Below are 25942 nucleotides of genomic sequence, written 5' to 3'. Positions count from 1 at the left end.
AAAGATACTTGCACATCATACAGCTGACAAAGCATATAAAAATAATATAAAGAAATCATATAGCTAAACAACAATAAAACAACCCAATTAAAAAGTGGGCAGAGGTACGGGGAGACAGCATGATGGTTATGCAAAAGACTTTCGTGCCTGCCTGAGGCTCTAAGGTCCCAGGTTTAATCTCTAGCACCACAAGTCAGAGCTATGCAGTGATCTGGTCTCTTTCTCTCTTTCACTGAAGATATAATAACTATTAAAAAAAAAGTGAGCAGAAAATCTGAGTAGACAATTCTCTAAAGAAGACATACAGATAATCACCAAGGAAAAAAAAAAGTTCCACATCACTTATCATTAGAGAAATGCAAATTAAAACAATACTGAGATAACACCTCACACCTGCGAAAATGGTCTACATCAACTAAACAGGAAGTGTTGACAAGGATGTGCAGAAAAAGAAACCGGTTGATGGGGGATGCAAACTGGTGCAGCCCCTACAGAAAACAGCATGGAAAGTCTTCACACAAATATAACCAATATAAATGAAAATACTTTATGATCTAGAAATACCACTCCCAAGCAAATATCTGAAGGACATGAAAACACTAATTCCAAAAGATCTATGCAGCCCTATGTTCATAGATGCACTATTCACAATGGCCAAAAGTATGGAAGCAACATAAATGCCCACTGACAGATAGCTGGATAAAGGGAATTTACATAACATAATGGTTATGCAATGACTTTTGTGCCTGAGGCCCTGAGAGGTCTCAGGTTCAATCCCCAGCACTACTCTAAACCAGGGTTGAGCAACCAGGGTTGCTCTGAGAAAGGAAGGAAGGAAGGAAGGAAGGAAGGAAGGAAGGAAGGAAGGGAGGGAGGGAGGGAGGGATATATTTAACGGAATACTACTTTTCAATTAAAAAAGATGCTATTGTACCCTCCTGGACAAAATAAATGGAACTGGTGGCCTCAGAGGTGCTACAGTGGATAGTGTTGGACTCTAAAGCATAAAGTCCTGAGTTCAATCGGCGTTTATGAAAATCCCCCCATGCAGGCGCTCCCATGTGGTGGCCAGGGGCTCAAACCTGAGTCCTTGCCCATGGTAACATGTTCACTACCAGGTGAGCTGTCTCCCATCCCCTATCATTTTTAACATACAAAATTAACAACAATATTCATTATTAACTCATAGCTAATCTTCTATCCTCCCTTTACCAGATTATTTTGAAGCAAATCAAAGGCATTATTCCACCTGTAAATAACAAGAATTCCTTATCATAATATGCAGGTTCAAAATTCTAATTATATCATATTTTTTCAAGGTCAAAAATATCTATACTCAAATAAGATCCATATATTGCTAATAGTTGCTATGTCTTGTAAGTATATTAAATCATTTATTTTTTGATGCAATTTACTATTTAAAACAAAATATTGTATACTGTGTATTGAAAGGCTCAATTTCATTTTGGGACTCCTTCCCCTAGTTTGACAGACTGAAGAAAAGTTCTTCACCTTGGGGGCCAAGCAGTGGTGCAGCTGCTTAAGTGCATATAGTACAAAGTGCAGGGACCCAGGAAAGGATCAGAACCAGCCACTTCCCTGGGTGTTGGATAAAACACTTTCTGGAAGCAGTGAAGCAGGTCTACAGTTGCCTATCTTTCTCCTGCTCTTAGTTTCTCTGCCCTATCAAATAAAATGGAAAAAATAGCCTCTAGGAGCAGTGGATTTTTAGTGCTGGCACAGAACCCCAGCAATAACCCTGGAGGCACTGGAAAAAAAAAAGTTCACAACCCTCACATGGACTAGACGTAGAATTAAACTGGCTGTGTTTTGTGAAAAGGTCACCAGAGAAATCCAGGTGTCTGTGACCCACAATACCCACCTCTTACAGGTTGTTTGTACTTGGCACATCACAGGAATAAATACATAAGCTAAATAAATGGTGGCTGTAATTACTTCACCCCACCATCACCACCTCCACAGCCACTGAAGAGTGTTGAACAGAGAAATGTAGTGGAAAAGATTGGTGAAGTGGTAGGGATAATCCCCTAGTCCTTGTTAAGAAATTATCCAGTATACTCTATTCTCTTTTGTTTAGTATTCAATCATACTGTCATTAATTAACTTCAAACAGACTATCATGAGGATGACTTAAGGGGACATTTAGGAAAGCACTCTACATCTAAAATCCGATACTAATGAAGAAAATTGGTATTTAATGAATTTGCAAGGGAGGAGGGAAAACAGATAAAACTGAAGTTCTCAAGTCCCACAAGACAGCTTTAGTATTTCTGTACGTCACTTACTTAAATCACCAGCCTTTCTTATAACCTCCAGCTAAAATATGAGGCTCTCTTTATTTATTTATTTTTATTGCTAGAAGAAGAAGCCTCCAGGGTTATTGCTGGGCCTCAGTGCCTACACTAGGAATCCACAGCTGTTGTTGCTGTTGGATAGGACAGAAACTGAGAGAAGAGGGGGAGAGAAAGACACCTGCAGACCTGCTTCACCACCTGTGAAGCAACCCTCCTGCAGACGGGGAGCCGGGGCTCGCTTCACGCCATGTGCGCTTTAAGCCGCTGCGCTACCGCCTGCCCCACCCCCTTTATTTTTAACAAGACTGTTTTCCCCAACCTCAAAGTCTCTCTTAATTGCTCTACTTCCCATCCCTTCTGTGACCCTATTCTGTCCTTCCAAGTCTCTCTCACCTGTCCACCCCCTTCTTCATACTTCAGTTTGCCACCCCCTCGCTCTGTTCTCTAACCTCCTAGTTTGCAACCTCAGAAACTGGTTCCATTACTATTTTTACTGTAGCTAAGAAGACCTGCCTTACAGCACAAAGCCCTTTTATTCAGGCCACTAAAATCCCAACATTAGACACAACCCCACACCCCTCTGAAGGACCACTGCCAAGCTGGATCCGATAGGTATGACCAAAGGCAAAAATTATTCTCAATGGACGGTAGAAAATAATTCTTTTCCACTGGCCTTTTGACTTGAGGCACAGAGCACAAAAGGCACCCAAGTAGGGTCTCCCACTCCCTAAAACGGGCATCATGTTCAGAAGAAAGCAACATGAGCTGAAATGTCAGAATTCTGCGACTCCCTTTGAGATGGCTGCAAACACCAGGACAGATAAACTCAGTGCTGGAAACTTGTTCTTAGTAACATTTCATCCTACACGGGTGCCAGGACTCTCTTTCCACGGGGGCTAAGCGGCAGCCACCAGCTTTTAAGAGAAAACGTTTTAAAAATTAACTTACGGGGGGCCAGGCGGTGGCGCACCGCGTTGAGCGCCTACATCACCCGGCGCAAGGACCTGGGTTCAAGCCTTCAGTTCCGACCTGCAAGGGGGAAACTTCACACGCGAGGAAGCAGTGCCACAGGTGTCTGTCTCCCTCCCTTTCTAGCTGCCCCTTCCCTCTCAATCTGTTTGTATGCAAATATAAAATAATTCAGACAGGTTTGCTCAAGCTGGAGCCTGGAACGAACCTCTACGGAAGTGGGGGCTCAGCTCGGGGCAGCGCGTAGGGAGCCGACGCCCTCCCGGCCCTCCCCAGGCTCCAGCCTCCCGGGTCGGGGAGACGCGGGGTCCCGGGAGCGAGGGCCCCCGCCCCGCACGCAGTCCCGCCTCCCCACGGAAGGCAGCCGAAGCGCGGGCTCGCTGCCCGCCGCAGCCCCGTCGGGGGGCGCCCGCAGCTCACAGGCCCCGAGCCCGGCACTCCCCCCCCCCCCGGGCTCCGCGGAGACGGCGACGCCGGCCACCTACGCCCGCGCCCCCGCCGCCTCGGAGCCCGGACGGGGGGCCCGTCTCGGGGAGACCAAACAGCCTCGTCTCCCCAGCGCCGCCGACGAGGAGGTGGGGGCAGGGACACTCCCCCTGCGGGCCGCCATCACCCCCAGAACCGGAACCAGCCCCGCCGCCAGCAGGGCGACGGCCTCCCCACCTCTCTACGGGGCGGACGGCGTGCCGGCCCCCCCAGAAGCAACAGGCGCCCCCACCCCTCCTCGGCGAGGAACGCGAACCCCCTCGTCCCTCCTGCTCTTCACCTCGGAAAGCCGGGCCGAAGCCAGGGCGAACGACAGCGCCTCACTCCGCCCCCGCCGCCATTTTATCGCCCCCTCCCAGACCTCCTCCACCCGGAGGCAGCCGGCTGGCACCGGGCAGAGGGGGCGGGCAAGGGACAGTGATTGGCAGGGAAACGCCCCGCCCCTGGGGGGGGGCCGCGCCCGGCCCTGACACCGCCTACTCACGCCCAATGGCCCCGCCCCCTCTCGTCTCATCGACTCGCTCGGCTCTCGACTCTTTCCCTGCCGGTGAAGGATCCAGGCCGAGCTAGGCGAGCAACGAACTCATCTGATGCAACCTAACTCGACCCGCGTGTCCGCGTGACAGCTCCCTGCAGGCGGCGGCGACCGAGGAGGGGGCGCGGGTGCCGGGCGGAGTGCGAGACATAGTGTCGGCGGAGCCATGGGGGACGCCCCGAGCCCTGAAGAGAAGCTGCATCTTATCACCCGGAACCTACAGGTCGTGCCTCGGCTAGCCTCGGGGTTGGACATGGAGACTGGGGATCCGAGGTCGACAGATGCTGAGCCGGGTCCTGATCGTGTAGGGTCGGGGCCTCGGTGCACAAGCGGCTCTGGGAGCGGGTACCTGGCCCCCATAGGGCTCACAGTGGGCTCGCCTCGCGTGCGCGGCTCCCCGGGGTTGCACCCGACTTTAGATCCGGGGCGTCCACACCTTCCGGCCTACTGGGCTTCAGGCGCGGTGCTCGGCTCTGGGGTGCGTGAGGAACCCGCGCTCTGGCTGGGTTCAAACGTTCAAAGGAGAGCCCATAGCCCAGCTGTTACACGGGGACTGGGAGGGATCCCTCGTGCAGCTTTGAGGGGAGAGGGCAGCGGGAGTGTCGGGGAAGGCTGAGAAAGCGACCTTTGAACTGCGCCCTGGCGGAAGTGGAAGAGCGCTTCAGTCCCCTTCAGAGCGGCGGGGCGGGAATCACCCCGGGGGAGGGGGCGATGGGGGGAGCGCGGTAGGCGGTCGAGACCAGACGGGAGAAGAAGCACTGTGGCTGGGAGAGAAGGCTGCTAGTGCAGGTCAGGAACTTAGTAAATGCTGACAATGCTCAGTCCCTTCCTTGCCTCCTCCAGGCTTCTGCCTAGTAGTGTTACAATGTCCCGGCAAGCCTTTTTGGATCACTTGACTTAAATAGCAAACCCTCTGCCTCCAGAACTGTCTTATCCCTTGCTCTATCATTCAGTTGTTATTTCTGCACATAGACTTTATCATCATGTGAGGTGCTGTACATTTGACTTGTTTGCTTAGGAACAGACCAGCCTTAAAAAAAAAAGTTCAACCTTTTATCCAACGTGCTACCACCGCCGAGGCTGCCACTGTCAAGAGCATGTTTTTATGTCCCAAACAGAGGCTGGGATGCTGTCGTGAGCATAGGAATTGAGCAAAGGACTCACTTAGAGCGTGTCGGGGTAAAACAATGATTTTTACTTATTTTAGATGCCATAGGAAGATCACACAATTCATACAGCACACAGCCAAACCGACAGCCCCCTCCTTACTTAATATCTGTACGCAGGCAGCAGGCACGGCTCACTAACTGGTCACCACCGGCTGTGTTGCCAGGAGGCAGTCCTTTGTTCTGCTGGTGCAACCAGCTTGGAAGCTAATTACTGAGGCTAGAGGAGCACGCTGACAGCATGCCATTCAGTAATGGTAGAATGTGCTTGCTTTACCTGGTTTCTGAGTTTCTATTTATACTTAGCTTGCCTCTGGTTTCAGAGTTACATCTCCTTTGGCCATGTACCGGTTGATGTCTTACCTAATGCACACCTATGTCTCTGTCTTATCACTCTATGCAGTTGCACTAAAGTTACACTTGTTTTATGTTAGCGAGCAAAAATCAAACCACCATCCACTGCAAGGAAGCAAAGATGTTTATTCACGAATTCGAATCTGGGCCGAGTGGTGACTGTCAGCAGTCCACCAGCTCGACCCCGAACAAGGCTCAAACCACACAATTTATAGGATTTCTGAATACACTCAGGGAGGGGGAATGCATCACCTTATCAATCTATATCCAATAATATGCTATAGAAAACGCGGAATCCAATCATTTCAAACCTAGCAAAAAGTGGGATCCACTCAAAGCAAAGCGCAGGCTAATTTTAAACATTGCAAAACCACACAACCAATAAAACCTGGCCAGGGTAGGGTCACCACATCTTCCCGCCATCAGCTGCAACCTTCTGGTAAACAGTTTTCTTGTGCAAAGGTCCTGATAAGCCTTGCCTGTATGCGGGGTCTTGGTAAACAATTAGTGGCTTACTGATTAGGTCCTGTTTTTCAAGGGGAAAGGGTAAGGAATTTTCCATCTTACATTTTACAAGTTCATGTTCACTGCATTTAGGTACTCACTACATTAGGGTTACATGATCATTACAGATACAGAAAAGTTTGTATGAGCAGTCCTTGGGGCACTGCCCTTCCTTACTTCCAGATCCCCCAGACAGCACTTGTTTGGAAGTGCCAAACAAGAAGTGCCTTTTGGAATGCTTTTACTTGGAATTCCACACTAATAAGCTAATGGTTTAATATGTACACACATTAATACATCAAAATCATATATTACAAAGTATGCTGGGAGAGAAAGCAGTCCTTAAGGGTCACATGACTTTCAGATAGGTCCCTCAGATGGGGTATGAAATTGGCAATCACAAGCAGCATGTTCTTTCATCAGTGCAAGAGAGCCAAAGTTCTAGATCTTCTCTCAATCTGTATAAAGTATTCACTAACAGGCATCCCTAGTCACCAGTGGGCTCCTCTGCTGTTTATCTCTGATAAGGCTTTTTCTCCAGGTGTGCCCATTATGGGTCCCATTGATAATCCTCTTCTCACCTCCTCTGTATGGTATTATACAGCCAGCTCTTAAAAAAAATGACTCACAGTCCACAAAATGGAATTTCTCGTGTCAAGAGTATTATGCTCCAGTCAACTACACAAATTGGTCTTAACCATAAATTCTTACATGCTTCCCCTCAGCCAGACCTTTCGTTTCCTAAGCACTGTCCATAAAATAATGTTGGCTATGAACAAAGCTGGTGGTGTTGACTCACTTGGGTTTTACTCAGTGCTGGGAATCACTTGGGTTTTACTCAGTGCTCTGATCTGCAAAGCATATATCCTGCCTGCTGAGTTACAGTGACTTCACTTAGCTTTTATTTATTTATTTATTTATTTAATTAAAATAATCTTTATTTATTTACTTATTGGCTAAAGACAGTCAGAAATTGAGAGGGGGGAGAGCGACAGACACCTGCAGCCCTGCTTCACCACTCGTAAAACTTTCCCATTGCAGGTGGGTACCGGGGGCTCGAATCCGGGTCCTTGTACACTGTAACGTGTGCACTCAACCAGGTGCCTGTGCCACCACCCGGCCCCAGTTCACTTAGCTTTTAATGGATAAATCATAGATCTTCCCTAGAGTGGTGAGAGCTCTCCAAGTGTCCAAATAGGAACTTGGAAGATGCAAGGCCAGCCTTCAATCCAGGATTATAGGATTTTACTTATTTTTAATATTAGTTAATTATTTTTAGATAGAGACAGAGTGATTCCCTCATTAATGAATAATGAAGTTTTATAAAAATTATTTTTTATTATGTTTTATTTATTGGATACAGACAGTCAGAAGTAGAGAGAGGAGGGGGAGTTAAAGAGGGAGAGAGAGAGGCACCTGCAGCCCTGCTCCACCACTTGCAAAGCTTTTCCCCTGCAGGTGGGGACCAGGGGCTTGAACTTGGGTCTTTGTGTATTGTAACATGTGTGCTCAACCAGGTGTGCCACCACCTGGCCCCCCAAAATTATTTTTAAAAGACCTCTCTGGCTTCCTTTAGAACATAGATTAGAGAGGGCAAGAATAGATATGATAGCCTGGGGGTTAGCACAGTAGATAAGACATCAGGCTCTTGGATATGAGGTCCTGAGTTCAATCCCTAGTATCATATGTATCATAGTGATGCTCTGGTTCTCTCTCTCTTTCTCTCTCCTACTTTCTCTCAAATCTAGAAAGAAAGGAAAAAAAGAGATATGGTTGGGCTATTCCAGTTATCCTGGTAAGAGCTGTGATTTGAGCTGTGGTGGTATAAAGGTGAAGAAAAGTAGGAGGATTTAAAAGCTGTTTATGAGTAACATTCCACTGGATGAGTGATAGTGTTGCTACAGACCCAAAGCCGCGTTCGCAGCCCCCTGGAGAAAGTATTCACAGAGGGGGCCACCCAGTTAAGCACACATAGCACCTTCATGAGCGATGAAGCAGGTCTGCTTCTTCTTCTCTCTCTCTCTCTCTCTATTTTTCCACCTCCGCTTTCAATTTCTCTCTGTCCTATCAAGGAAAAAATAGAAGGGGGGGAAAAAAAGGAGAAAGTGGTTGCCAGGAGTAGTGGGTTCATAGTGTAGGCATGGAGCCCCAACAATAACCCTGGTTGCAAAAAAAAAAAAGTATTTGCAAGAGAACTTTATGAAGCTGGACAAGGAAAAGAAGGAAAAAAAAATTCACAGAGGGGGGCCAGGTGGTGATGCAACCAGGTAAGCATACATATCTTCATAAGCGATGAAGCAGGTCTGCTTCTGTCTCTCTTTCTCTCTCTCTCTCTATTTTCCCATCTCCGTTTTCAATTTCTCTTTGTCCTGTCAAGGAAAAAATAGAAGTGGGGGGGAGGAGAAAGTGGCTGCCAGGAGCAGTGGGTTCATACTGCAGGCATGGAGCCCCAACAGTTATCCTGGTTGCAAAAAAAAAAAAAAAAGTATTCGCAAGAGAACTTTATGAAGCTGGACAAGGAAAAGGGACTACAGGGAGCCATTCTGTATGAGAGGACAGAGTTGCTCTCCTAAGAAAAGAAGGTTCTGGTTTTACAGTGAAGAGTGCATTCATGGGGTGGGGTACACACCATGAATGATTGGTACACAGAGCAAAAATCAGCAAAAAAAAAAGTCTCAATTGTAGCCCAGGTACCTGTATGAGAAAGATAGGTGGAGTGAGAGAAAGAACCAGATATCACTCTGGTATATGTGCTACCAGGGATTGAACTTGGGACCTCATGCTTGAGAATTCAGTGCTTTATCCACTGTGCCACCTCCTGGACCACTTTTTCACTTTTTTAAAAATAAAAGATAGAGACAGACATTGAGAGGAAAGGGGGAGATAAAGAGGAAGAGAGAAAGAGATACCTGCAGCACTGCTTCACTCCTGCTGAAGCTTTTCCCACCAGGTGGGGGGTTGGGGCTTGAACTCAGGTCCTTGTGCATTCTAATATGTGTACACAACCAGGTCCCTTATGTTGACTCCTGTCTGTCTCTCTCTGGATGCAAAAGTGGCCTGGGGGTGGAGGGTAGCTAGCATAATGGTTATGCAAAGAGTCTCTCATGTCTGAGGCTCCAAAGTCCCAGGTTCAATTCCCCGCACCACCATAAGCCAGAGCTGAGCATTGCTCTGGTTAAAAAAAAAAAAGAAAGAAAGAAAAAGTGGCCTGGGAGTGGTAAAGTTGTACTTGTGCAAGGCCTCAGCTCCATACACAAATGAAAAAGTCATTGGGGTTCAAGAGATGGCACATGGGGCCAGGTGGTGGCACACCCTGTTAAATGCACACATTAAAATGTGCAAAGATCTGCCCCCCACTTGCAGGGGGGAAGTTTCACAAGCGGTGAAGTAGGTCTGTAGATGTGTCTGTCTCCTTCACTCTAAGTTTCTCTATCCTACCAAGTAAAATAAAGTCAAAAAAGTCAAAGAGATGGCACAGTGGCTAGAGCTGTACTCTCAAGTGTGAGGTCCTGAGTTCAACCCGCGGCACCTCATATACCAGAATGATGCTTTGGTTGTCTCATTAACAAATACATCTTTTTAAAGCCACACATACATTTCTATGCTTTTGTAATTGATTATAAAAATAAAAGCCTAAAGCTATTAAGATTATTAATAATCATGAGTACACTCTCCTTTATACATGTGCAGAAAAGGTTTGTGTGTAGAGGCTAGGGCTAGACAGTCATTATTATTATTTATTTATTTTTTTTTACCAGAGTATTGCTCAGCTCTGGCTTATGGTGGTGTAGGGATTGAACCTAGGACTTTGGAGCCTTAGGCAGGAGAGCCTCTTTATATAACCATTATGCTATTTCCCCCTACTGCCCCCCAACAGTCATTATTTTAGTTCAAGAACACATCCTGCATTTCATTTACCTGCACATATGCTGGTAAATTAGTGAAACAAGGAATTAAAGTGGCTAAGACACTCAGATGGCTATTCTAAAATATACATTCTTTTCGTTCTCTGTGTTTGTTTCAGGACCATTTACTGAACTAGGGATGAAACTGTAAATGGAAAATTTGGTTGGGGAGTAAGATACGAACACAAAAGCATGAGTTTAATTTTGAGCACACCAAGTTTAAATTAGCTGCATTGATGTTGCATGGTTCTATATATAGGTGTAGTTATTAGCTCATAAGTACTGATTGAAACAAAAGAGTAAGGAAAAAAGAGGTAAGACCCTAAGGATTGTTTATAGTTAACGATTAAGCTGAGGAAGAATAGCTGCAAAGCAATCTGAGCCTGAGTAGGATGGAAACTAAGAGTGTAAAACAGGACCAGGAGCTGGGCTGTAGCGCAGCGGGTTAAGCACACTTGGTGCAAAGCGCAAGGGCCTGCGTAAGGATCCCTGTTGGAGCCCCCAGCTTCCCACCTGCAGGCAGGTTGCTTTGCAAGCGGTGAAGCAGGTCTGCAGGTTTCTGTCTTTCTTCCTTTTTGTCCTCCCCTCCTCTCTCCATTTCTCTGTCCTATCCAACAGCAACAGCTATGACAACAATGACAACTTCAACAAGGGCAAAAAAAATGGGAAAAATGGCCTCCAAGAGCAGTGAATTTGTATTGTAGGCACTGAGCCCCAGCGATAGCCCTGAAGGCAAAACAAACAAACAACCAGGACCAATAAAGAAGAGTACTTTAGAACTAAAGATGCTTACTGAATTTAGCTATGCGTAGGTCATCTGTGATATTACTCAGAGCACTTTATTTATTATTATTATTATTATTTTTAACCAAAGCACTGTTCAGCTCTGGCTTATGTTGGTTGGGGATTGAACCTGGGATTTTGGAGCCTCAGGCATGAGAGACTCTTTGCATACCATTATGCTATCTACCCTCTGCCCTACTCAGAGCACTTTAAGTGGCATAATAATCTATGGAATTGAAAATGAAATAGGAGATAAGGAATGGGGACAAAAAAAAATCAGGAGATTTCAAGAATTGGCTGTGGAAAGAGGCGGGGCATGAAGTAGAAGTAAAGATTCCTTGAAGGGATGGTAGGGAGGTAGCATAATTGTTATGCAAAAGCCTTTTATGTTTGAGGTTCTGAGGCCCCAAGTTTAATCCCCAGCATCACCACATGCCAGAGCTGAGCAGTGCTATGGTCTCTCTGTGTATCATTCTCATTTAAAAAAAAAAAAATGTCTTGAGGGATATTTCCTGTTGCCTTTACTGTAGTGTCAATTAGAATGGTACTAGCAACAGTACCAATGTAGTTTGGTTCTCACTCAGCATTAAGAACATGGCTGGGGGGTCGGGCGGTGGCGCAGTGCGTTAAGCGCATGTGGCGCAAAGTGCAGGGACCGGCGTAAGGATCCGTGTTCGAGCCCCCGGCTCCCCACCTGCAGGGGAGTCGCTTCACAGGCGGTGAACCAGGTCTGCAGGTGTCTGTCTTTCCCCTTCTCTGTCTTCCCCTCCTCTCTCCATTTCTCTCTGCCCTATCCAACAACGAATTGCGTCAACAAGGGCAATAATAATAACCACAACGAAACTACAACAAGGGCAACAAAAGGGGGGAAAATGGCCTCCAGGAGCGGTGGATTCATGGTGCAGGCACCGAGCCCAGCAATAACCCTGGAGGAGGAAAAAAAAAAAGAACATGGCTGGACCTCCCAATGACATATGCCTTTGCTTTCCTTGTCATAGGGTAAAGGATGGACAAAATGGGGCATTAAATCAGCTCTTTTGCTTCTATAACAGGAGGTTCTGGGGGAAGAAAAGCTGAAGGAGATACTGAAGGAACGAGAGCTTAAGATCTACTGGGGCACGGCAACCACAGGCAAACCTCACGTGGCTTACTTTGTGCCTATGTCAAAGATTGCAGACTTCCTGAAAGCAGGATGTGAGGTAAGACCTCATGTCATTGGGAGTCAGGCAGTAGAGCAGCGGGTTAAGCACACATGGTGTGAAGCGCAAGGACCTGTGTAAGGATCCCGGTTCGAGCCCCTGGCTCCCCACCTGCAGGGGAGTCGCTTCACTGGCGGTGAAGCAAGTCTGCAGGTGTCTGTCTTTCTCTCCCCATCTTTGTCATTTCCCTCCTCTTTCCATTTCTGTCTGTCCTATCCAACAACGACAACAATAACAACAATAATAGTAACTACACCAATAAAACAAGGGCAACAAAAGGGAATAAATAAATAAATATTAAAAAAAAAAAAAGACCCCATGTCATATACCATATACCATTGCTTTAGGGAATGACCGAGAGAGGCTTCACAAAGGAGAAACCGGGAGGGGAGTTTGAAAGTACTTGGATGCATTCACATTTTGGTTAATTGTCTTGTGTCCAGGTAATTATTCTGTTTGCGGACCTTCATGCATACCTGGATAATATGAAGGCTCCGTGGGAACTTCTAGAACTCCGAACCAGCTACTATGAGAATGTGATCAAGGCAATGTTAGAGAGCATTGGCGTGCCCTTGGAGAAACTCAGATTTGTCAAAGGCACTGACTACCAGCTCAGCAAGTAAGTGCTTCATCATCCACCCTCCTTGTAGTTCTCTGTCTCTTCAGGGTAATTACAGGTCTGTAGCGTGTTAGCACTCTTTACATGTGGTCTAATTAGAAGCTGTTTGGCCCTACCTGTTAAAAACCATTAAAAAATGCATATACACTTTGTCCTTTGTCATTCACCTATCAAAAAACTGTGTTGACTAGTTAATATTTGCCAGAGACAGAGCCACGAAGTCCTTGGCCTTGAAGAGTTTAGGCATATGGCAGATTGATGAACAAGTCAGTTTCTTTTCTTTTTTTTTTTTTAATCAGAGCACTGCTCAACTCTGTCTTATGACTGTGTGGGGGATTGAACCTGGGACTTGAGAGCCTCAGGCATGAAAGTCTCTTTGCATAACCATTATGCTATATCCCCAACCCTGTGAGTTTCTCTTAAAATCAGTTTTGCTTGAAATCAAAAGATTGAATGGGGCACCAGAAGTCCCAGGTTCAATCCTTAGCACCACCATAGGACAGAGCTGAGCAGTGCCATGCTCTGGTGTAGAAAACAAAAAACAATGGGCTTTTCCCATTCCCACATTACCCTTCAAGAAAAGTGAGCTGGGGGATGGAGATATTGTTGGCAACCCGCCTGGTCTTTAGAGATGTTTATCGAGTTTCAGACCTACAGAAACTGGAGGGTGCACATACCAAGAACTGAATCAAGATAGAAATCACATATGAGTGGGGGTAGATGGCATAATGGTTATGCAAACAGACTCTCATGCCTGAGGCTCCAAAATCACAGGTTCAATCTTCTAGCTCTTCTAGAAGAAAACAAAGAAACAAAAAAGAATTTGACCCCAAAAGAAATCACATATGAGTGTAATATCTCTGATATTACCAAAAAGCTAATGAATTCTAAAATGCCACAGGGAAGATAGTATAATGGTTATGCAAAAAAGACTCATACCTGAGGCTCCAAGATCTCTGCACCAGCATAAGTCAGAGTTGAGTAATACTCTGGTAAAATAGGGCCGGAAAATCTAAAATGCCAAAGAATTGCATCTATTTAAAAGGGAGGAAATTACAAAACAGACAGAAATTAGATATGAATAGAAGTAAGTGGGAGTGGGGTCGGGCGGTAGTGCAGCGGGTTAAGCTCACATGGTGCAAAGCGCAAGAACCAGCATAAGGATCCCGGTTCAAGCCTCAGCTCCCCACCTGCAGGGGGTTTGCTTCACAGGCAGTGAAGCAGGTCTGCAGGTGTTTATCTTTTCTCTCCCCCTCTCTGTCTTCCCCTCCTCTCTCCATTTCTCTCTGTCCTATCCAACAATGAATGACATCAACAACAACAATAATAACCACAAGGCTACAACAACAAGGGCAACAAAAGGGAAAAAAATGGCCTCCAGGAGCAGTGGATTCATGGTGCAGGCACTGAGCCCCAGCAATAACCCTGGAGGCAAAAAAAAAAAAAAAAGTAAGTGGAGCTGAGCAGTGGTGAACCCAGTTGTGTACACACTACTAAGTGCAAGGACCCAAGTCCAAGCCCCTGATCCCCACGTGCAGGGGAAGCTTCATGAGTGGTGAAGCAGTGCTACAGGTGTCTATCTCCCTCTCTACCACCCTGCCCCCACTTTATCCAAATAAAAGGGAGATAAAATGGTCACCAGGAGTGGTGGATTCATTGTACAGTCACCAAGCCCCAGAGATAACCCTGGTAGGAAAAGAGAGAGAAGTTTTAGAAGTGATGTGGGGCCAGGTTAAGCACACATGATACAGAACCCAGGGGCCGGGCTGCAAGCCCCTGTGGTGAAGCAGGGATTCCGGTGTCTCTCCCTCCCCTCTCAGTTTCTGTATCTAATAATACATCAAAATGTACTTTAAAAAAGAAATGCTAATGTTGTAAAAGTCAACCATTAAAGTAATTTTTAAAGTGCCACAAAACAAACTTCCAATAAATGAGATTAATTCCTCATAGGAGTTGAACACGGTTGAAGAAAGAGAGATTTGCAGGATAGTAGTACTAAGAAATCAGTGTAGGATGTAGCCCACAGAGTTGGAGGGAGAAAAGAAAAAAAGCTTAACAGAGTTGTTGAGATGTAAGTTTTTTCTATTTATTTTTATTTATTTTTACAAGATTACTGCTCAGCTCTGGCTTATGATGAGGCGGGGGATTAAACCTGGAACTTTGGATCTTCAGGCATGAGAGTTTCTTCACATAACCATTATGCTAGCTACCTCCCACCCTGCATTTTTTTGTTTCTAGTTGCCTGGCAAACTAGGTACTCTGAGTAGCCTTCCTACTGGAAACAAATAAATGCTGGATATGTCTCTCTCTCCCTGCCGACCCTCCAACAGAATGAGATACAGGCTAAGACTGAGAGAGGGAAAAGCACCAAAGCTTCCCCTGGGCCCTTTTCCATAAACCAAGTACCCTATTTTTTTTTGGTTTTTGTTTGTTTAAGTTCTTTTTTTTTTTTTATCTTTATTTATTTATTGGATAGAGACAGTCAGAAATCGAGAGGAAGGGGGAGACAGAAGGAGCACATTGCAATATATGCGCTCAACCAGGTGCACCACCCCTTAGCCTCCCCTGTTATATATATATATGTGTGTGTGTGTGTGTGTATGTATGTATATATCCTTGACATATATTTAAGTTTAAAAGGGCATAGAAGATAAATCAAGATATCCTGGTGTTTACTGAGAAGGTATTTTCTCAGAAGAAGAAAATAATAGGAAAATATCATTTTAAGAGATGGGGGAAAGAATGATTCATCAAAGCCATCTTTTAAAAATATTTCTATTTAAAGATTTATTATGTGTCAGAGAAAGGGCTTCACATGAGAAAGAGAGAAGCCAGAACACCACTCCTGCAGATCCAGTTCAGTCTGGGAACCGGAGGCCTGGGCCTAGTCTTGCAGCTGTTCCCTCTTGTTTCCTCTGCAGAGAGTACACACTAGATGTATACAGACTCTCCTCTGTGGTCACACAGCATGATGCCAAGAAGGCTGGCGCTGAGGTGGTCAAGCAGGTGGAACACCCTTTGCTGAGTGGTCTGCTATACCCTGGACTACAGGTACTTACAGGGAATCGAGTTGCCTGGTGGCCTTTTTGTCTATAAGTACTGGTCAGAAACCTCTCTCTCGGCACCAATGAACCTCTTCATGCTTTAGACTTTCCTGTCTGTTTCCTCCTCACCTACTTCCTGGAATGTCTTTGACTGTGTGTGTGTGTGTGTGTGTGTGTGTGTGTGTTGGATAGAGACAGAGAAATTGAGATGGGAGGAGGAGGTAGAAAGGGAAAGAGAAGGGACTGGGTGGTGGCACACTTTGTTGAGCTCACATATTACAGTGCACAAGGACACAGATTTGAGCCCCCGGTCCCCACCTGCAGGGGGAAAGCTTTGCGAGTGGTGAAGCAGTGCTGCAAGTGTCTCTCTCTCTCTTTCTCTCTCTATTTTCCCCTCCCCTCTAGATTTCTTTTTTTTAAGACTATTTATTTATTCCCTTTTTGTTGCTCTTGTTTAATTGTTGTAGTTATTGTTATTATTGATGTCATTGTTGTTGGATAGGACAGAGAGAAATGGAGACAGGAGGGGAGGACAGGGAGAGAAAGATAGACACCTGCAGACCTGCTTCACCTCCTGTGAAGGGACTCCCCTGCAGGTGGGGAGCTGGGGGCTCAAACCGGGATCTTCATGCTGGTCCTTGCGCTTTGTGCCACATGCACTTAACCGGCTCTGCTATCGCCCGACTCCCACTCCCACCTACATTTATTGATGGAGAGATAAAGAACCAGAGCATCATTTGACATAATGGGATGCCAGAATCTAATTAATAGAAAAACAGAGGTAGGAGAAGACAGAGAGGGGGAGAGAAAGATAGACACCTGCAGACCTGCTTCAACGCTTGTGAAGCGACTCACCTGAAGGTGGGGAACCAGGGGCTGGAACTGGTATTATTATGCCAGTTCTTGCGCTTTGCGCCACCTACGCTTAACCCACTGCACCACCGCCGACTACCTCCTCTAGGTTTCTAACTATCTCTATCCAACAAATAAAGATAATTGAAAAAAAAATTTTTTTTTTTTTAAGAAAGGGAAAAGAGACAGAGACACCTGCAGCCATACTTCACCACTCGTGAAGCTTTCCCCTTGCAGGTGGGGACCAGGGACTTAACCCTGGGTCCTTCCTTGTGTACCATAATGTGTGTACTTAACCAGGTGTGCCACCACTTTGCCCCTCAATTTCTTTTATCGTAAATTCCACCTGTCTTATTTGTTCTGTGAGACACTGTACTTCTCCTACCTCTGTTTTTCTATTAATTTCATCTTTGAATTGAAGAAAATGCATTTCAAAGTGATGTTTGAAAGTCAGTTTGAGGAATAATCCTGTTTTCTAACAAATAAAACATTCAGTTTTGTGAGTGTATGTTTGATGAGCAAGGAAGAAGATGGAGAAATGCAAACCAGTCTCTTAATAGTGATTACCTAGAAAAGAAAAGATGAGGGGGCCAGGCGGTAGTGCAACTAGTTTATATTATTAAATATAATATGGTATCCTGGGTACCATGCGCACATATTATGGTGCGCATGGTACCCAGGATCAAGCCCCTGATCCCTACCTGCAGGGGGAAAACTTCATGAGTGGTAAAGTAGGGCTGCAGGTATCTGTCTCTTTCCATCTCTATTTCCCCCTCCCTTCTCAATTTCTCTCTATCTAATAATAAATAAATAAATTTTTAAAAAAAGAGAAGGAAAGACGAAACTGTAGATAGACTTAACTTTTCCTTTGTAAATTTCTGCATTTGATATAATATACATATATATAGTATTTTCTTTATTGCATAGAGACAGCCAGAAATCAAGTGGGGAGATGGAGAGGGGTGTAGCAAGAATAGTGGATATACAAAGAGATTGTCATGCCTGAGGCTCCAAAACCCCAAGTTCAATCCCCTGCACCACCATAAGCCAGAGCTGAGCAGTGCTCTGGTAAAAAAGGGGGGGGGGAGAAAGAGGCATCTGCAGCTCTGCTTCACCACTCGCAAAGCTTTCCCCCTGCAAGTGGGGACCCGGGGCTCAAGCCCAGCTCCTTGCACATAGTGACATGCACACTTAAGGAGGTGTGCCACCACCCAGCCCTTATCTGATAATATAATAACATTTGTTTTTTTGATGTGTTGATTTTCTTTTTTTTTGCCTCCAGGGGCTCGGTGCCTGCACTGCTCCTGTAGCCATTTTTTTTTTTCCCCTGATCTTTTGGATAGAACAAAGAGAAATTGAGAGGGGAGGGAGAGACAGAGAGGGAAAAAAAGATTGACACCTGCAGACCTGCTTCACCACTTATGAAGTGACCCCCCTGCAGGTAGGGAGCCAGGGGCTTGAACTAAGATCCTTGCACAGGTCCTTGCACTTCATATTATGTGTGCTTAACCCCCTGTGTCACCACCCAGCCAGTCCCCTTGATTTTCTTCTTTTTTTTTTTTTTTGCCTCCAGAGTTATTGCTGGGGCTCAGTGCCTGCACCATGAATCCACTGCTCCTGGAGGCCATTTTCCCCCCTTTTGTTGCCCTTGTTGTTGTAGCCTTGTTGCGGTTATTATTGTTATTGTTGATGTCATTCGTTGTTGGATAGGACAGAGAGAAATGGAAAGAGATAGGGAAGACAGAGAGGGGAGACAAATATAGACACCTGCAGACCTGCTTCACTGCCTGTGAAATGACTCCCCTGCAAGTGGGGAGCTGGGGCTCAAACCAGGATCCTTACGCTGCTCCTTGCGCTTTGCGCCACCTTCCCTTAACCCACTGTGCTACCTCCCACCCCCCCCTTTTTTTTTTTTTTTTTAGGATTTTATTTATTTATTAATGAGAAAGATAGGAGGAGAGAGAAAGAACCAGATATCATTCTGGTACATGTGCTACCGGGTATCGAACTCTGGACCTCATGCTTGAGAGTCCAAAGCTTTATCACTGCACCACCTCCCGGACCACTTGATTTTCTTATATAAATCTTTCTTCCTTTGTCTCCATTGAGAGACTACCCCAAAGGTTAAATTTGGAAACTTTTTTTGTTTTGTTTTCTTACTTATTTTTTTCCCTTTATTGGGTGAATTAATGGTTTACAATCAACAATTAAATACAGTAGTTTGTACATGTGTAACATTTCTCAGTTTTCCACATAACACTCTCACACACACACACCCCCCCCCCCCCCCGGTCCTCCTCTTCCGTCATGTTCCAGGACCTTAACACTACCCCCACCTGGAAACATTCTAGACATTAACTGTCCAATATATTAATTTCTGGTCATAGTCATATATGGATATTAAAAGTACTATTCTGGGCAGGAGTAGATAGCATAGTCGTTCTGCAAAGAGACTGTTGTACCAGAGGCTCCAAAGCCCCAGGTTCAATCCCTTGCACCACCATAAACCAGAGCTGAGCAGTGCTCTAATTAAAAAAAAAAAAACTAACATAAATAAAATGCTTTCCTTTACAAAAAAACAAAAAAGAAAAGAAATAAAAAGTGATTCTAGGGAGTCGGGCTGTAGCGCAGCGGGTTAAGTGCAGGTGGCGCAAAGCACAAGGACCAGCATAAGGATCCCGGTTCGAGCCCCGGCTCCCCACCTGCAGGGGAGTCACTTCACAGGCGGTGAAGCAGGTCTGCAGGTGTCTGTCTTTCTCTCCCCCTCTCTGTCTTCCCCTCCTCTCTCCATTTCTCTCTGTCCTATCCAACAACGACAACAACAATAATAACTACAACAATAAAAACAACAAGGGCAACAAAGGGAATAAATAAAATAAATACAAAAAAAAATTTTTTTTAATGATTCTAAAAGTAAAATTATTTTATTTTATTTTCCTCTTTTTTTATTGTTGTAGTTATTGTTGTTGTTGTCATTGTTGGGTAGGACAGAGAAAAATGTAGAGAGGAGGGGAAGACAGAGGGGGGGAGAGAAAGATAGACACCTGCAGACCTGCTTCACCACTTGTGAAGCAACTCCCCTGCAGGTAGGGAGCTGGGGGCTTAAACCAGGATCCTTATGCTGGTCCTTGCGCTTGGCGCCACGTGCGCTTAACCCACTGTGCTACTGCTTGACTCCCTAAAAGTAAAATTCTTTATTTCTTTGGTCACATTGGTTAATATTTCAAATGTTCACAAGCTACATGTGTCATTCATTATCACCTTTTTTTTTTTTTTTTTTAAGATTCATTTGTTCAGTAGACAGAGGAGAGAGCGCGATCATAACCCTGGCACAAGCAAGGCCAAGGAAACGAACTTGGGACCACATGCTGTAGTGTCTTTAACACTTAATTCATTTTACCACTTCCTGGGTTCCTGTTACAGAATGATCTGTTGAACTGTGCTATTCTGGATTTTTTTTTTCCAGCTTGCTCACCTTTCTCTCCCTCTTATTCTTCAATAAGATATTAAATTTTATTAACCCCCCCCCCACACACACACAAAGGCCTTGAGGTCTCAGGCATGGAAGTCTTTTTTGCATAGCTACTGTGCTATCTCCCCTGACCCAATGCTACCTCTTAAAAATCTCTTAGATTCATTCTTTTGTTTTTGGCTTATTGATTTTGGATAGAGACAAGCGAGAAATTAAGATGGAAGGAGGAGATAGTAAGATAGATACTTGCAGCATTGTTTCGCTGCTCATGAAGCTTCTCCCCTGCAGGTGGGGACCAAGGACTTGAACCCAGGTCCTTGTGCCGGGCTAGTGTGGGGGTGCCTCTTCCTGGGCGCGTACTCTCTGGGTTGGAGGTAACTCGACTGGAGCCAGCCTGGGCTGCTACTCACTCGGCGACGGGAGAGAGAGATGACCCAGGGACAGAGCTGATGGTGGCGAGGCGATTCAATTCTTTATTGATCAGAGAGCCAAGGCTTTTAAGAGTCGGACCCGGAAGTGGTAAATCGGAAACAGAAATGGCTTGACATGGTTTGGAAAGGGGCGGAGAAAGGCAAAAGGGGCTGGGAAGGTGGGAACTTCCTTAGCAACTGTTGTGAAGGTTTTAACTGGTAGGATTAATAATACCCTGCGGGCAAGGAGGGTCTTGAGGGTAGAAAGAAGATAGATCAAAGGAATGGAATGGGTGGGGATCTTTCATGCAAAACAATGACTATGTAGATAGGCCATCGTATCAAGAAAGCAGGGGAAGCTGGCTTAATGTTTTAAGGAATGCCAGGCTCCTGGAGGCAGAAAAATGCAGGGTGCTTTGTGAGGCTCCTCACAATTTCCCAGCATCTCCCCCTTTCTTTTTATGTAATGGCCATAGTATCAGGAATGCGGGGTGCTTTGTGAGGCAGGGATAAGACGGGGCAAACCTTTGTGGTTACTGCTGTCCCTCCTTGCTCAGCCTTTTGGTAGAGAGAGAGACTGACAGGATAGACACACTCTCAGGTCAAGCCCTGCCAGGCTCTACCACACCCTCACAATTTACCATGTGTGCTACCACCTGGCTCCTTAGATTTATTCTTGCTCTGCATCTCCACTAATGGCTCAATATTATTTCTCTCCTGCATTCGCATGGAAGCCTTCTATTTATACTTTTTCTCCAACCCACAGGCCTCCACTCTATGTTCTTCCCCCTTACTGGCATGACCTTCCTATAGTGCAGGTCGAGTTTCTGTCCTTTAAAGCCTTAGACTGAAACCCTAGCATGACAGAGTCCTTACCAACTTTTCTAACGTCATCACTAACCACTTCCCTCATCCCTTGAAGTTTATGTTTTTATATACTGAATCACTCATAATTTCTCTACACACTTCTTCACACCTCTGTGCCTTCTCACACTCTGTTTCCTCTGCATGGTTAAAAAAAAAACACAAAAGGGGCTGGGTTGTGTGTGCACCTGGTTAAGTACATGTATTACAGCGTGCAAGGACCCAGGTTCAAGCCCCCGGTCCCCACCTGCAGAGGAAAAGCTTTGCGAGTGGTGAAGCAGTGCTGCAGGTGTCTCTCTGCAGCTATCTCTTTCTCCCTATCACCGCCTTCCCTCTTGATTTCTGGCTGTCTCTATCCAGTAAATAAAGATTTTTAAAAAATTAAAAAAAAAAAAAAGAAAAAACATCCTATATACTCTTCTAAACCAAGCTCAACCCATACTATGGTTCTAGGAAGTCTTCACTGCCACCTATCTGACCTGCTAGAGACAATTGGTGCTTTGTGATAGCATGGCTCCTTAAATGGACAGCTAGCTTAGTTCTTAGCATATCATATTGAAATTATCTGCTCATGTGTCTCTTTCTCCTCAGCTGGGCCATTGGATTCTTTTGGTACACTTCTCTTTATTCACAGGACTGGTACTAGGCCTAGCTTGTAGTAATTGACAGTAACTAGCTCAATCTTGTCTTAATTTATTTACTTTTTGGTGGGGTAACACCTTTTTATTTGTTTCATATGAGAGAGAGAGAGACCAGAGTGCCTTTCCAGTATACATGGCACAGGGGCAAAATGGGAGCCTCAGGCATGTATGTCCTGCTCTCTGCCAGCTGTGCTATTTGCTCAGCAGCCTCACAGCACTTCTTTATTCCACTCAGATATTTCTCAAAGGCTGCCTTGTATAACGGGTTGACATGGCTATCGTTTTTCTTCCCTTCCTCTCCCACTGTACTGTGGGCTTGCTGAGGCTAGATTGTTCTTTTTCGTGCATGCCAGCCCTGTGGCATAGTGTTCACTGTGCACTCAGCAAATGTTTATGCAGCTCCTGCAGTCAACAAGGAGGCTGAATGGTACTGCTCGGCTTCCTGACTTCATGTTCTGAAAAATCTAGTGGTTTCAGGGCCAGGCAGTGGTGCACCCGGTTGAGTGTACATGTTACAGTGCACAAGGACCTGGGTTCAAGGCCCCAGCCCCCACCTACAGGGGGAAATCAAGTGGTGAAGTAGTACTTGCAGATGTCTCTCTCTCTCTCTCTTCCTCTCTATCTCCCCCACCCCTCTCCATTTCTGCCTATTGCTATCCAATAAGTAAATAAAGATAATAAAAAAATCTAGTGGTTTCCAAAAGTGTCTGACCTGTCAGACCATATAAAAGAAATACAGTAGAGTTTATGCTATATTTTTTTCCACAGGCCTTGGATGAAGAGTATTTGAAGGTAGATGCTCAATTTGGAGGTGTTGATCAGAGAAAGATTTTCACTTTTGCAGAAAAGGTTAGTGTCTTCTTTCCTGCCTTTCTTTTTTCTCTTTTTTTTCTTTTTTTTTTCCTCATAAGTATGCATTAAAGTTTAATGAGGGGCCAGGTGGTGGCGCAGTAGGTTAAACACACATGGTGCGAAGTGTAAGGACCAGCTTAAGGATCTGGGTTTGAACCCCCAACTCCCCATCTGCTTCACAATTGGTGAAGCAGGTCTGCAGGTATCTATCTTTCTCTCCCCCTCTCTGTCTTCCCCTCCTCTCTTGATTTCTCTTTGTCCTATCCAACAACAACAGCAATAACAATAATAACAGTAAGCAACAAGGGCAACAAAAGGCAAAAAAAAAAAAAAATAGCCTCCAGGAGCAGTGGATTCAAAGTGCAGGCACCGAGTCCTAGCGATAACACTGGAGGCAAAAAAAAAAAAAAAAAAGGTTTAATGAATGTGCCATTTTCACCAGTCATATTAACCATGTTGTATGACAGGTATTGAGACGTGAAAAATTAAGGTTGAGAGAATAAGAAAAGTTTTCCAGAGTCACAGTGAGTGGCTGAACAGGAATTAACACTCAGGACTGCTTGATCCAGAAGCCTGACCACTTGCTGCCAGTAGGAGGCTGTCTCTACACCTATTGGGCTTGTTTCTTTCCTAGTGGTTTGATATCCCAGGAAAGACTACCAGTCAGAGTACTTGGTTTGTGTTACTCTGGATCTTCAAAGCCAGTCATGTATAAGATGTTGTTTTTTTGTGCAAAATGCAAGGACCAGCATAAGGATCCAGGTTGGAGCCCCTGGCTCCCCACCTGAAGGGGAGTCGCTTCACAGGCAGTAAAGCAGGTCTGCAGGTGTCTGTCTTTCTCTCCCCCCTCTGTCTTCCCCTCCTCTCTCCATTTCTCTCTGTCTTATCCAGTGACATCAATAATAACTACAACAATAAAACAACAAGGGCAACAAAAGCGAATAAATAAATATTTAAAAACCCTAAGATGTTGTTTTTCAAGGTTTAAAGGAGAAAATTGGCACAAACCCATAACAGTTCTTTCCTGGGAAAGAGTCTGGCTCAGTTGAAACGGGGAACTGAGATGTGGTTGGTGTTTTGAAAGCTTCTTAAAACCACATGTATTGGCAAGAGTGTTGAGAAAATATTGCTAGTGGAAATGAAAGTTCCTGGAAAGTGATTGACAACCCAAGAATTTTCTACTGTTTGTTCTAATAACAAACTAATTTGTCCTAAGGGGATTGGTTTATTTTTTAAGTATACCACAGTTTCTTAATATTTTTGTCATCCCCCAGAGTCTTGTATATGTACATCTTCACCATTCCCAGGTCAACTTTTTTTATTTTTATTTGTTTTTTTAAAAGATTGTTTTTTCCTCAGCCAGAGCACGGTTCAGCTCTGGCTTATGGTGGTGCGGGGGAGTGAACCTGGGACTTTGGAGCCTCAGGTATGAGAGTCTGTTTGCATAACCATAAAAGATTTTTTTTTTAATATTCTTTTTTGTTGCCCTTGTTTTTATTGTTGTTGTAGTTATTATTGTTGTTGTCGTTGTTAGGACAGGGAAATGGAGATAGGAGGGGGAGAGAAAGATAAACACCTGCAGACCTGCTTCACCACTTGTGAAGCGACTTCCCTGCAGGTGGGGAGCCAGAGGCTCGAACTGGAATCCTCATGGCCGTCCTTGCGCTTTGCGCCACGTGCGCTTAGCCCGCTGTGCTACCGCTGGACTCCCTATTTTTAATTTTATTTATTTATTTATTGCCTCCAAGGTTATTGCTGGGGCTCACTGCCTGCACCATGAATCCACTGCTCCTGGAGGCCATTTTCCCCCCTTTTGTTGCCCTTGTTGTTGTAGCCTTGTTGTGGTTATTATTATTGTTGTTGTTGATATCGTTGGTTGTTGGAAAGGACAGAGAAAAATGGAGAGAGCAGGGAAAGACAGAGAGGGAGAGAAAGATAGACACCTGCAGACCTGCTTCACTGCCTGTGAATCGACTCCTCTGCAGGTGGGGAGCCGGGGGCTCAAACCGGGATCCTTACTCGGGTCCTTGTGCTTTGTGCCACATGAGCTTAACCTGCCCGACCCCCTATTTTTTATTTTTTTTAAATAGGAAGAAGAGACACCACAACACCAGAGCTTCCCATGGTGCCTTGCCATTCCCATGTGGTACCTGGGTTCAAATTCAGACCTAATGGTTAACAAGGCACACACCTTGGGAATGAACTTCCATTCCCAAGGAAATTGTTGTATTTATTTTAAGATAATTTTAATGTAATTTTTTTAAAGTTTTAATTAGTTCATTGGGTAGGGACAGACATTAATTGAAAGGGAAAGAGGGGAATGGAGAAAGAGAGACACACCTGCAGCACTGCTTCATCACGTGAAGCTTCCCCCATGCAGGTGGGGACTGAGGGCTTGAACCCAGGTCTTTGCACATGGTAGCATGTGCACTCAGCCTGGTGCACCTCCCCCACAGAAATGATTTTTAAAGTGCAGTGCAGAGGTTCAAAGTGTAATCCTTGGTATCATATATAATAGAGGAATACTCTTATTCTCTCTCATTAATAGACATTTATCTTTAAATATTTATTTATTTAAATTAACCCAAGACCTTGTGCTTGAGAGTCCTATGCTTTATCCACTGTGCCACCTCCTGAACTATTCTAGTGCTTTTTAAAAAATGGTATCAAAGATATGTTGTAGAGATTCTGGATGATTTTGACAGAGTTCTGTGTTTTCTAAAGACTGCCAAGCTACCTTGATTCTTTCAGGGTGTAGTGTTAGACTTTTTCTGGAACAGGTCTATTTCAGTTTTCTCTTTTCCAAATGGTCTGGGCCTTTCTGGGTTTTAAACTGAAATCTCAATAAATTTTGTAATTCATTCTCAACTGAAATTCATAAAGCCCTACCTGGTTTAATTGGACCTCAACCTTGTCTCCCCAGTACTGCTGAGCCTCTGAAATCTTTCTTCAGATGTTCAACCTACCAGAGT

At 45.0% G+C, this 25942-nt stretch overlaps 2 protein-coding genes across 5 annotated transcripts in view; one reads left to right on the top strand and one right to left on the bottom strand.

The window, feature by feature from the left end:
* The window catches only part of S100PBP (S100P binding protein), a 29179-nt gene extending 24995 nt beyond the window's left edge, over nt 1–4184 (bottom strand). The window contains exon 1 of one of the 2 annotated variants that reach the window (XM_060205802.1): nt 4051–4184. The gene's annotated coding sequence lies outside the window, so the exon portion shown is untranslated. The remainder of the gene's footprint in view (nt 1–4050) is intronic. The other variant, XM_060205803.1, reaches the window with a different exon arrangement.
* A 147-nt stretch (nt 4185–4331) lies between these two features.
* YARS1 (tyrosyl-tRNA synthetase 1) overlaps nt 4332–25942 on the top strand; it is a 42840-nt gene continuing 21229 nt past the window's right edge. For all 3 annotated transcript variants that reach the window (XM_060205801.1, XM_060205800.1, XM_060205799.1), the window contains exons 1-5: nt 4332–4528; nt 12070–12216; nt 12660–12835; nt 15757–15886; nt 22887–22967. In XM_060205801.1, the coding sequence (XP_060061784.1) occupies nt 4472–4528; nt 12070–12216; nt 12660–12835; nt 15757–15886; nt 22887–22967 (591 nt within the window). In that variant the 5' untranslated portion in view covers nt 4332–4471. The remainder of the gene's footprint in view (nt 4529–12069; nt 12217–12659; nt 12836–15756; nt 15887–22886; nt 22968–25942) is intronic.

The sequence above is a fragment of the Erinaceus europaeus genome, chromosome 13, assembly GCF_950295315.1.
Source record: "Erinaceus europaeus chromosome 13, mEriEur2.1, whole genome shotgun sequence".
Taxonomy (NCBI): Eukaryota; Metazoa; Chordata; class Mammalia; order Eulipotyphla; family Erinaceidae; genus Erinaceus; species Erinaceus europaeus.
This window is presented reverse-complemented; position numbering and strand designations above follow the sequence as displayed.